The sequence below is a fragment of the Strongylocentrotus purpuratus genome, unplaced genomic scaffold (assembly GCF_000002235.5).
Source record: "Strongylocentrotus purpuratus isolate Spur 01 unplaced genomic scaffold, Spur_5.0 spur5_scaffold_11, whole genome shotgun sequence".
Classification (NCBI taxonomy): Eukaryota; Metazoa; Echinodermata; class Echinoidea; order Camarodonta; family Strongylocentrotidae; genus Strongylocentrotus; species Strongylocentrotus purpuratus.
The window spans coordinates 27,335,343-27,348,792 of NW_022145596.1; the positions used below are offsets into that span (position 1 = coordinate 27,335,343).

The 13,450-nt window shown below is 38.0% G+C and overlaps 1 protein-coding gene across 1 annotated transcript; it reads right to left on the bottom strand.

The window, feature by feature from the left end:
• Positions 1-855: 855 nt before the first annotated feature.
• Positions 856-5,434, bottom strand: LOC105444110. The gene is made up of 2 exons (XM_011677946.2): positions 2,811-5,434; positions 856-1,955 (listed from the first exon to the last, which is right to left on the bottom strand). The coding sequence occupies exons 1-2, from the start codon at positions 5,269-5,271 to the stop codon at positions 1,360-1,362; spliced, it is 3,057 nt and encodes a 1,018-aa protein (XP_011676248.2). The 5' UTR covers positions 5,272-5,434; the 3' UTR covers positions 856-1,359.
• Positions 5,435-13,450: the final 8,016 nt, after the last annotated feature.

A 13,450-nucleotide genomic window follows, 5' to 3' on the forward strand; every position in this document is an offset into this window, starting at 1 on the left:
AACAAAAACCGAGTACGATTAAATAAAAGATTGCAGAGTCTACGTCTAACTAGAAAATGACATCGTCGATTTGGAATACCGACACTCCTAATTGTTTACAATGGGGCAACACATTACCCCCCCCCCCGAACGAAAGTCCATTTTGAAAAATGATCAGAAAGTAATAATATGATTTACACACGATATATCCAATACGCCTAATGTTTTGTTAAGAATCAAATCTAGTCAAGAAACTGTTTTAAAGATTAATTGCTTTCTTTTCTCAGTGCGCGCAGCCACAAAACATTTTAACTGTCGTACATGTAAAGATATCTTCTTATGACATTCATTCTATAAAAGCAAAATGACAATGAAAATATGAACTAAAGGTAAGCTAACAATTCAAAGCTTTACATTTGCATTATTCACAAAAACTATACATGAAATTCATTTTATAAAAGCAAAATAACAATGATACTATGAAGTATAGGTAAGGTAACAAGTTGAAACTAAAATATTTATTGAGCGCCGCCACAAATTTTTTTTTATCTGTCGTACATGCATAGATATCTTCTTATGACATGACGGCTATATGGGAATATAACAATATTTCATAGCGGCCGAAATTTACACAAAATAGATACGTGTACGAACATATCATATGATATTGATTCTCCGAACAACCAACCTAAAGCGTCTTAATATTTGGAAAAGTCAAATTAAAAAAAAGATCTGTTTGTGTGACGGTTCAATATTTGCACAAAACGATACGATCTAATAGGCATATACTGTACATGACTTATTCTACAGGGGTTTCAGGGGGGGGGGGGTGTACTCGCGTCATAGGGTATACGGGGATGTACATGTGCTGTCTCTAAATTTGTTTGCGAAGAAAAACCCTAACACGGGGTATGATATAGTGTTTTGGAAAATCCCTTATAATAGCACCCACTTTAAAATATTGGCCTTTTACATGGATCACCATGATTTTTTTTTAAAATGAAATACTTTCACATTTCCCAGCCAAAAGGCCCTTAAACATGGGTATGTGTTTGAAGGTTTCAGTCAAACACCCCAGTCCAAAAGAAATCTGATTATATCTCCCTCGCTCCCTTTCCCTGCCAAGTGTCTTGTATTAGTTACTCTACACACAAAGAGACGGACCGATTGTGACTAAATGTCAACATTTGGATTTGATTTCGTCTTTTAGATATAAGTGCTAATCTAATGTACATCATGTACTACGTTTTCTTACTCTCTGAATTAATATAATATAAAAAACTCTTAGTTGTTTCGTGTTACAGGACATGTGTTTAGAGCATCACATTGGTTAGATATTACTCTCATCACTGATTCCATCCTCCTCAACGCTATGGTCACCTAATCCCATTCTTCTGCCGCATAGACACGAATCTCATCACCTACATTGATGACCACAAGGTCGTTTCCATTGTTACCAATGACTGGCCACTCGTCTGACTGAAAGTTTGCTGAAACGTCGAGTTCGTCGATGATGTGCTCGAGAAGACCACCATCTTGCAATGAATGCTTGGTGAGCGTGACGATGTGGCTGCCCCAGAAGGCGGACAGAACGTAGAGGGCGTCACTCTCTGTGCAGGAGATGGACAAATACATCCTGCCAGGTTCCTTAATTTCATGCTGGATTCTACCGTATTTGTCAGTGATGATGACGGCTTTCTTATCCCAGCGGAGGAACACCAACTGACCTGACTTGGCGGCTGCAAGACTTCGAATCCTATCAAGTGGAACCTCGAAATTATCTAAAGATAACTGAGATGACCCTAGGCCCAATACGCTGCCACATTGCATGCTAGGAGACGATATTTTCCCAGGCTTACCCCTGTAGATTGTCGTAGACATTCTTGTTATAGGTAACCCCAATTCTGGTTTTCCTTCTTTTCCATTTGAAGCCGTTGATGAAGGTTTGTTTTCTGCATTGCCAGTGCCTGCAGACGCTGTAAAAGATAATCGAGTATACATAAATCTGAATTAGGACCACTTGAAGGGCTAGTGTATTTTCTGAACAAACCTTGAAAAGTGAAATGGTTAAGACAATTTCTCCCTTCCCCTTATCGAGATATTTAGAAGCAAAACATTAATTTGATGTCTCCATCAAGCTTTTAAAATAAGTCTTTCATTTCATCATTGGGTCAGTGAAAAGCAAATATATTTGACCTAAGTATCTCACACACCATGAATTTCAGGAATTTGATAGGTAAAGATATCTAAATATAATAAATGACTGAGCATCGATCGTTATAATGATGATAAAATTAATAATAATAATAATAATCATCATCATAATAATAATAATAACAATAATGATAATGATAATGAAATTAATAATATTAACAATGATAATAATAATAAACTTCATCATCATAACGAAAATAACAATACTAACAATGATAATGATTTTTTAAAAATAATAATAACAATTTATAGTAGTGTTAGTAGTATCAGCAGCAGTAGTAGTAGTATTAGTATCATTAAGAGAGCATCTCAAAATGTATGCAGTTTCATAGGACTTTTTGTATTCTTCACTATCAATAGCATGCTTCCCCCAGGTTTTCGGTTTTATATAAATTTTATCAATTGGAAAGGATGAAAAATCCAATTTGACCGTCAGTAATACTCCCCATAGCGTATCAAATGTTTGTAGTGTTATCTTCCTTCTGTTTACAACCCTTTACACATTGATTTGCATTTGTATGCTTTATATTTTTAATTTGAAATTGAACAGGAATAATACTTGATATGACTAAATTTAATAAGAAGGAATCGACAAATTGAGAAAAACTCATCTTTACCTGTCTGGGAGCTGCAGATACTTGTGACCTTCTGTTGCTGAGGTAGCATCATATCGAAAGAGAATCTGCCAGGTGGTGGTCTCTTAGGAATTTGATCAGGTTTAAAGCCAAATGATGCTGGAGTTGGTTCCGTAGTTGCACTAGCTTGAGGAGGTTTAAAGCAAAGCGAAGCTACACTAGGCTGACCAAATGTAAAGCCAAATGATCCTGGAACTGGTGCCGTAGCTGCACTAGATTGACGTGGTTTAGAGCCAAATGATCCTGGAACTGATGCCGTAGTTGCACTAGATTGACGTGGTTTAGAGCCAAATGATCCTGGAACTGGTGCCATAGCTGCATTAGATTGACGTGGTTTAGAGCCAAATGATCCTGGAACTGGTGCCATAGCTGTACTAGATTGACGTGGTTTAGAGCCAAAAGATCCTAGAACTGATACCATAGCTGCACTAGATTGACGTGGTTGAGAGCCAAATGATCCTGGAACTGATGCCGTAGTTGCACTAGCTTGAGGAGGTTTAAAGCAAAGCGGAGCTGCACTAGGCTGACCAAATGTTAGGCCAAATGATCCTGGAACTGGTGCCATAGCTGCACTAGATTGACGTGGTTGAGAGCCAAATGATCCTGGAACTGATGCCGTAGTTGCACTAGCTTGAGGAGGTTTAAAGCAAAGCGGAGCTGCACTAGGCTGACCAAATGTTAGGCCAAATGATCCTGGAACTGGTGCCATAGCTGCACTAGATTGACGTGGTAGAGAGCCAAATAATCCTGGAACTGATGCCGTAGTTGCACTAGCTTGAGGAGGTTTAAAGCAAAGCGGAGCTGCACTAGGCTGACCAAATGTTAAGCCAAACGATCCTCGAAATGATGGCATAGCTGCATTAGGTTGACCAGGTTTAGAGCCAAATGATGCTGGAGCTGGATCCGTAGTTTTACTAGGATTGTAATCGGCAACAATGATGCGGGACCGGGAATCAACAGTGATTCTTGCACTGGCGTTCAGAGGACACGGTGCGACCGTTGGAACGGACGACGAGGGGGCGGCGTGTCCTTGATATGTTGGAAAATCATCCAGTTTCAACCTGAAGAGTTGCGTACAAGCTGCCTCGGTTTCAGCAATGAAAGAGAAGGTTTGGTCCTTCATTGATATGGCCATATCTACCACTTGTTTGATGCATGCATTATGATGAAGCTTCATCCAAGTGGACGGGTTGGCATTGTTAGACAACAGTTTCTTGTAAATCCCCTTTTTGCAAGCAACGTACATCGAGTTTTCATCGCAGAAAATGTTCACAATGTCTTCATCAGGAATTGGAAACATCTGAGTCTCTCGCCAAATATGCGGCAATGTCAGCTTAGCAAAGCGCACCATTTGCTCTGGCAACTTCGACCCCTCTATCATGGTAGATTTCAGAGTCATGAGATCCCTAGAAATTGTCATAGTGACATCTGACGCGATCAATTCTTCCAGTTCTTTTAGAATATCTTCAGGTAAGAAGGGACCTCTAGAGATGTCAGTAACCTCTTTTGCCGAAACAACCTCTTTAGCCTTTGATTGCGCCTTTGTGAGATTTTCTTTTGTTGTTTTCATGTTGTCTCTGAAAGCTTGTATTTTGTTGTTTAGCTTTTCCTCCAATACTTCAACCTTCTGCAAAAGTTCTTGCTCTGTTTTGTTCATATTTGCAATAGCCGTTGATTTGAGGTCCCGAATACTTTGTTTCATCATATGAAACTCCCGGTTTGCTTCTGTTTCTCGTACGTCCACATCGTTTAACATGGTGCTCACATGTTCCTCCTTTTCGTTGCAGCTTTTCAAACGATCTTTTAACTTCTCCTGTGTTTCTTGAAACATCTTCTGCACTGTGGTGCAGTCATGGTCAGGTTTGGTATGGTCGAGAACGATACAATCCCTGCAGATACGTTTCTTGCAGGTTCTGCAGTAGAATCTCCGCAGCTCACCGATATGATCTCCACATTCGTGTGCCTTTCTCCACAAGCCCTCTTCCATCCACTTGATTTGGATAGTCCCATTGATAATCTTGTCCAGGGGAACTGTATGGTGGTCCTTTAACAAGAGTTTCATTTTTCCATGGTAAGAAGCACATGCGTCGCAGATGAAACTTAAACAGTCTCGGCAGTAGGTTGTCAAAGGTGACTCGCTGTCTCCGCATGCATCACACATGATGTGGCTCGCCTTCTTCTTTGCCTGAAGCACTTCGACTAGCCTGCAAACCAGTGGATTCCAATCGAGTCCTGCCACGCCCTCTTCTGGAAGATCCGTCACCTTGCTACATTCTGGGCATTGCAGCTCACCTGAACACACTTCTATTTGATCACCCTGTTTCAAACACTCCTCACAGAATGCATGAAAGCATGCAAGAAGTTTCGGATTCTTGAGAGTATTCTGGCAAACTGCACAAACTAATTTCTCATTGAGGTTCTCCACACTTAATTGGGCCGCCATTTGTTCTAATGTTCGAGTATAATGCAGCTACAATACTTGTTTCTGCACCTAGGCAAATCATAAAAAACAATTTGTGATGTGATGTGATGTATTGTCGCAATACTAAGTAGCGTAAGTTGCTCAGCTCTGTTATCGAGTGCAATAGTTGGGTTATAGAATTGATACTTCCTGGCATATTGCGCAATCTTTGGGAATCCCATCCACGTTATTCTATGGTGGCCCTGAAGGGACATCGCGAATGGACCAAATCGCGAATTATTCACGAAATTGGCGACAAAATTCACGATATCGTCAATTTCGTCGTGAATAATTGGCGATAAAATTCACGACGAGATTCACGCCTGGCTGGTTTCGTCGCCAATTATGTCGTCAATTGTATTTGTCCTTGCTTACACGGCCTGCCTAGTCTAGCGGTAAACAATCCAATCCCTTGAAGACGATTATGACGAGTTGTTTTTACCATGATTTCTGTGAATTTTATATTATGCTCTATTTGTATTTTATCTTTGACAAGATAAGGGTAAAACACACACTAAGGGTAATTGTACAACGGAAAGAGAGAGAGAGATAGAGAGAGAGAGAGAGAGAGAGAGAAAAGGAAAAGAAGGGAAATGGAAAGAGGAAAGAAAGTGAAAGAAAGTAGAGGAAGAAAAAAAGAAAAGGGGGAAAGAAGCCCCCCCCCCCCCGCAAAGAGAGAGAGAGAGAGAGGGGGAGAAGGAAAAGAAGGGAAATTGAAAGAGGAGAGAAAGGGAAAAAAAGAAAAGGGGGAAAGAAGAAGATAGGGGCGCGGCGAGCGGCCCTTGCCCCCCTCCCCCGCAAAAAAAGAGAGAGAAGGGAAATTGAAAGAGGAGAGAACGGGAAAGAAAGAAAGGGAAGAAAAAAAGAAAAAGGTGAAGGAGATCGGGGGCAAAAGGGCCTTGCCCCCCCCCCCTTTATTGTCCTACAAACGGGAAAAAAAAGTATAATTTACAAAAAGTGAGGAAAAATAAAAATCGATTTTTATCGACACCCCCGACCCCGGGCTCGTAACCCCGGAATTCCACCACCATCATCAAAACAACAAAAACAAAGCAATAACGATAATATTTTGCATATAAGTTATATCACTGCGTGTGACCTTTTTTATTAGCTCTTTGTTACGCGCATGCAAGATACCATAAACCATACGAGAAGTCTGCATAATTTTAGACTGACAGCGTAGAGACGGTACTGAGCGACGACGTCGACATCGAATTAAGTCCTCCCCGATGTAGCCTCTTGTCGATGGCCATCGCTTTGTTGGAGTCCGTAAATTCAGGCGAGCGAAGCGAGTCAGAGAAACCGAGCGCGAGCGAGGGCCTCTTGACAAGTGATCTGAATTTCTTATGTTTTACATTGTTTGGCGAATATTCCGACCCAAGAGAAGTCGGTGAAAGTCATCCAATCAGAGAGAGTTACTATGACGTAATATCTACCGCTCTGTGCGAATTCCCTCCGTGAGAGCGAGACTGGCCGCCTAGTTGTAGTCTGCAAGCACAAACCCTGGCCAGTCGTAAAAGAGAGAATTTACAGACTCCAACAACGCGAGGGCCATCGACAAGAGGCTATATCCCCGATGTCGGATGTGATCCAAATTCAGGTGGAAAAGTACGCCGCTGCACGAAAACCGCCCGTATTTATCGTAGTCGTATGCAAGCCCAGCGGTCAATATGAATACGTAATGAGCACACGAGCTTGAAAACACCGACTTGTTTCCACCTACACAAAATGGTTTCTTGCTTATCATTTAGCATGAACGATATAATTCGTCCCTATTTTCACGAAGTGACGGTAGTGAGGAAAATCGTAACGCAAAGTGAATGCAATTTTTTTTCACTACCGTCACTTCGTGAAAACAGCGATCAAATTGAAGACAAGAAACTGCTCTTTCATTGATCTGAATTAGAAATAAACTGGAGTCCATTACCTTATGAAATATTTCCTGTCAAATACAAGCTTACCTTTTCCGTATTTTCATCGAGTTTATGATGAAAGTCAAATGCATAAAAAACGTATAAAACCTCATCAATCTTTATATTTTTGGAGAGTTTAGACATTCTTTGTATGGTGTGAAGATCAGGTTATTTGATTATTCGAACGAGTCAAGTTCAAGGTTTTTTAAAATAGTTCCACATTAAGAAGATACATGAATACGAAGATTTCCGATCACCTACCGAACGACCATTCGTCAAAGGTGAACGAACTTGTGACTTTGCGGTTTGTTTTCCAGGCACGAAGGCGTTATTTCAACATTTTAACCCCATTTCATGTAATTATCTTGGTATTTATCGATTACTAAGATTGACTATGGGCAGTGATACGTTTGATTTTGGAAAATTTAGTGTTCGTTTCAAGAAATTTCAATTTGAAGAATAGTATGCGCCCACCCATACAAATTTGTGTAACGAAATTATACGACTTCACCGATGTCTGAATCAGCGAGTTCAGCTGTGTGGGTAGGCGATTTTGAGCAAAATGCAATTGTCATCGAATTTATCACCTGAAGAAAAAAAAAAATCAAAATCCCATTATTCACAGTTGCTAGTACAAAGTTGCAAAACATAATATAGCACTTTATACTATAGACTATATACGCCAGGAATATAAAGTCCAATATCTCTCTGCTTAATTGTTGTTTTTTTCTTCCCAAGAAATGATATGTGAACATGTCGGTGTCCAATGCAGTAATTGACACTACACACAAATAAATAAGTTTAAAATACACGGGGGCAATTTTCCCTTTAAACCTTTGAAATTCGGAGGGCAAAGCAATATTCAAGTCAGCTGTTTACAAGGCAAACTGAAGTCACTCATGAATTTGGTCCTGCAAAGGGCTGAGGTTGACAGATCCCGTCAACAAAGTAACGCCTTCAATAAAGAAACACAGTCCTCTGATCAGTCATACAGTTCACGCATATACACAAACGGGATGTTTCTTTCGAACAATTTTTAAATTTTTTAATTTCTCTTTGAATACAAGAGACAACTTGGCAAGGTTAAAAAATACATGTTTTGGCAGTTATTATTATTCATAAGCTAGTCCAGCTGGTACACACACACAGTACTGGCTAGTTTAAGGCACTAATGCACGAAAAATACAAAAATCCTAAGTTACAATGAATAATGTTATAACACGACTAACTTAAGTTGCTCATGTATGTACATGCTACATTCTGCCATAATATATATTAGAAGACTGTACTGGGAATACGGTAAGTGTGCAACATAAACTATTATAACAAAAAAGAATATAATATGTAATACAAACAAAAAGGAGCATTAAATCAGATAAAGAGTTTTGTGCATAACACTGGTTTGCATTCATACATGTGATGAATACATACTGGTAAGTGGTTTTCTATATTTAGCAAAAGAAAGAAATGCTGAAAGAACACAGGCTGCAAGGTGAACATGCACTACCGGTAGTAGCAACATACATTGTCAAAGTTAAAATCAGTGACAGATAAAGGATTAGTTAAATATTCCAACTAAAGTGCATGCATGTTTCGCCTGTTTACAGAGAAATTCATTTCCGTTATTGACAACATTTCGGAACTGCATGTTCACCTCTGAAGGTGAACTAAACTGTGAGGAAAAGGATGGTCTTTCGGGCACATCTTGGGCACTATTCTTGTCAATTTGTAATGATCTCAATTTAGAAACTGAAATATGCCATGAACGTATAACATAATCATGAGACATCTCTGTACTGTAAAAAAATGTTCCCCTCCTACCAGCACCTCTATGTACAATCAAAAGCTCACCGAACTGGTGTATATAATCGTATCCTTTACAAATAATGGACTTTTATTTACACGGTCATACTGCAGCGCATCACAACATCTTTTTTGAGACAAGATTAGAAAAATATTCATAAACAGTTATGAATAAAAAAAAAAAATAACCATCCTCAAGACACAGTCTACAGATAAACATTTAGAATTTTGAGTAAAAAGTCTTCGTCAGAATCTGATGCAAGCACACGGCTCTGATGCGAACTTTCCATACTTCTAAGTGACATTTTATTAGCACTACTTTTCTTTATACAATACATGTAGCACGGTCTACATATATGGTGACCTTGTGTTCCTGAAAAGTCTTCATTTATATCACCCAATCTTTTCAATTCACTTTCAGGAATATCTTTACAGGTATATGTTTTGTCATCAGAAGTCAGTAATGCTTCACAAACAGAACAGGAACGATAACTTCTAGATTGCTCAAAATGTGTTATTCAAATCTATGTTTCATGCATAAAGGTATAGTAGGTGGAAGTGAAGTGCATTCTTCAGAAAATGCAGCATTGAATTATTCTAATTCACATTCACATTCTCTTAATAATTTATCAACTCAACGGTCATAATGGAACAAAAAACAAATAATTCTTTCTTTTTACGTGTCTTTTGGGTTTTTCAATTTTCTAACATATTTTTTTTCTGCAACCACTACAAATACAGTCTGTCATTTAGATATCGGTATTACGTTCCGTAATGATAGCTATAAGGGCATTAGATTTCATAGTACATAAATGATAATATTGAGGTGATGATTTATTGCAAGGTTTAAAAGGTCCACATGAAACTTTCAGGCAAGGAGCCAACTTATCCTTCACCCCAGCAGCAAGAACGATTGATGTGATGTACAGGCTGAATTTTCTACCTCATCCCTCATGGTGATAAAATCACAATGCTTAATCTGAAAATAAGATAAGAGTCAAAGAAAAACTGACTTAATATATCATTAAAACGTTAATTGATCATCTTGCAACTTAAAAAGTTTACTTGACAAACGGTTGACATTCATAAGTTAAGGAGCAAGATTAATAATATTAGTTCAAATAAAAATAATTATCCTGTATTTTCAAAATGCTTTGGTTAGATTACAACCTAGGAACACTGTTTATATACCAGTGATGGAAACAAAATGATGATTTTTATTTTTTGAATTCACTTATTCGTTCTTGAGGAAGAAGATTTCTATTTAATAATGTCACTCAGGTGGAGTGAGATGCTGCGATGCATGAAAACAGCTCAGCCATTTACTACCCTCGAGAATGACACCATTTGGGGAAATCCATGTTGCCCTCTAGGGAAGTCGACAGCTGAGCCGTTGTGCAGTCCCTCGCTCCGCCCATGTCATGTCAACATTCACAAAACAACATGCTATCGTGAAGTCCATAATGTTACCATGGTGGTTAGCATTCATTGATGAGATAATTACTGAATAAATGGTAACTTTAATGCAACAGGATCTTGTTTTTTCCGAGAATAAACAATGAAATGTGATTCTAAATGAGTTTAATTTGAATTTACTTTGAGAAAGCATTTTATAATTTCCATGTACATAAAATAAATGAAATCACAACTTACTTTGTTTCCAGGTTGCATCTTGAGGTCAAGATCAAGGGGGCGATCAGTTGGTTACGGGTCACATGACTGGTTGTGAAGCCTGTGGGAGATCTTTTACAAGTTGTAGGAAGGACTGTGTACATCTCCGCACCTGGAACAAAATTATCAACATTAGACAGTGAATGAACAACGCAGGTTGTTTTTATATACAAAGCAATCTACATGACATTAAACAGTTATGCATCAAGATTTCCTAATCATGTATTAGAAGAGAAAATGAGAGCAATTACTATTTTATCCTATGGGAGAACATAAATGAACTTTTTTCACCAATCAGAAATTTCACTGACTGCTCTTTAGGGATACAAATTTCCATGTAAATGCGATAAATGAAATCACAACTTACTTTGTTTCCAGGTTGCATCTTGAGGTCAAGATCAAGGGGGTGATCAGTTGGAAGGCTAGGGGTCACATGACTGGTTTAGACCATTTCGCGCCAGTTCACCCAACTTCGAGTACGTATTTCCGGTGAAAACATGATTTTCATGTGAATTTGGGAAGCAGAGTTCACTAATTTCCTGTTGAGGAACCTCAAATTGGACAACAGATTTGGCAATTTCAGACATTGCTGAACACATATCGACATCAAATGATCTTTTTCTAGTTTCGAACGGGTCAGGTTCACGAAAACAAAATTTAGTTACAAAACTAAGAACGAAAACTTCTCAAAATTAGGCTTCATTAATTGCATGATGCTGTAAAACCGTAAATTTCGCGGAAATATATCGTCGTGGATTTTATCGCCAATTATTCACGACGAAATTGACGACGTCGTGAATTTTATCGCCATTTATTCACGACGAAATTGAAAATATCATGAAATTCACGATATCGTCTATTGCGTCATGAATAATTCATAATTTCGTATATTGACAACGTCGTGAATTTTATCGGCAAAAATTCACGACGAAATTGACGATATCGTGAATTTCATCGCCAATTGTGTCGTGAATAATTCACGATTTGATCTGTTCGCGATGTCCCTTCAGGGCCACCATACTTCAACAACAACAATCCACCATACTTCAGGGCGACCATATTATTCACTAACAGCCAATCAAATGCAATCATTAAAAGCAGCTTACACGGTTCAGGAAATAGGCTGGTGGTGTTTGATGGTCAACCGCATACATCTTTATGCGTTGAATATTATTACTATTTGAGTCATATTGTCGCAAATTATTTTTAAAAATCATATCACGGGCAATTTCAATATCCTACAGTGAGTCTCATAGAAATCATGTTTGGAATAAATAATACGTCATTGCCATGTTCAAACGTTTAAATAGGTCATATCAAATAGGATCGTGTTCAACGTTCGAATAAAACGTTCTACCTTTGAAAATACTCCACAAATGTATTTTAGAAATATGAAATCGAAAACTTTTCCAAAAACATTCACAAATTCGAAAGAAACAAGGAAAATACTTGTAGCTTAACGCTTTTTTTCCGAAGCAAATTGATTCTATAACAATCGGATTAAAGGTATTTTGTCTTGGCTGAGAAGGGAAGATGGATGGGCATGATCGTGAAAGGTAGCGGTAGCCCTGCCCCCCCCCCTCCCCCTCTCCAATATTCTTCTTCTTTCTTTCATCCTTTCTCTTCTCTTTTCTTTCAAAGTCGCCGTTGCGTAATAGCTATTTATACTCAGATAATAATTTATTTTGTTTAATTAAAAAAAAATTGAATCTCCATCCAGGCATTTCTATGCCAGAGCACTTCTCGTGTTGATTACAGTGTCCGTGTGTGTAGGGCGTGTGTGTAAGAGGTGTGTATAGGGGTGTGTCACGTGTATGTGTGGATGTATGTTGATGCGTGATAGCTGGAGAGGTGTTCTGGCGTGGAAGTGCTTGGATGGACGAGCTCAATAACAAAACAAAACAAACTTTTTAACCGCACTGCCTTTTCTTCAGTATTATCTCGTATTTTTTACATGACAATAAATTATCTTGAATCTTGAATCTTGAAATGTTAATATTGAAATTGCCAGCATTTACCGTGTTAAATTTAGTGACTAATTACATTTTCCTACGATAATGTGTTAACCTAGTAATTAAGTGATATAATCATATGAGTGACGTCCGCCCTTCTGTATAATTATGTACGCCTATACATATAGGAAGATGTATATAACTAAAAAGAAACATATTATTATCAGCAAAGTAACGCTGACACAAAAGGAGACTTCAAAAAAGTCACTCTTCATACACTCTAAGAGGGAAAATACCAAGAATGGGCCGAACTAATACATATAATTAGCAAACACCTTTTCAAGAAAAGTGCACGATTACTTATTTTGTATACATTCGGCCAGTATATATATATTTAAAAAATAAAAAAATTAAAAAAATTCTTTGGAACTACCATACTCTGTTTATGCTAGAGTATGTATCATTACACAACAGACTCTATCATGGTTTTTTAGGGTAGAGAGAATCGGATAATTTAAAATTAAATCGTGTTTTTTCCAGGAACCATGTTAATCTCCTTTTTTGACACTACTGTTTAAATAGCCTAGACATAGAATAACCCAGAGTGATATATTAAAATTACATATTTCTTTGGTACTACCATACTCTTTTTTAATAGTGTATTATGACACTGTACATTTCTCTGTCATGTCTATAAAAAAAAGAGAGGATGTCATTTCAAGTCGGATATTTTAAATGGTTAATACGCACATAAGACCTTGGATAATCAGTTGGATCATAAGTTTTTTAGAATGTCGTAAACAGAGTACATTATATAATGGA

Coding starts and splice junctions, on each gene's coding strand:
- LOC105444110 (XM_011677946.2), bottom strand. CDS start 5,271: ATGGCGGCCCAATTAAGTGTGGAGAACCTCAATGAGAAATTAGTTTGT. Junction 1,956..2,810: donor TATCTGCAGCTCCCAGACAG/GTAAAGATGAGT, acceptor TATCTTTTACAG/CGTCTGCAGGCACTGGCAAT.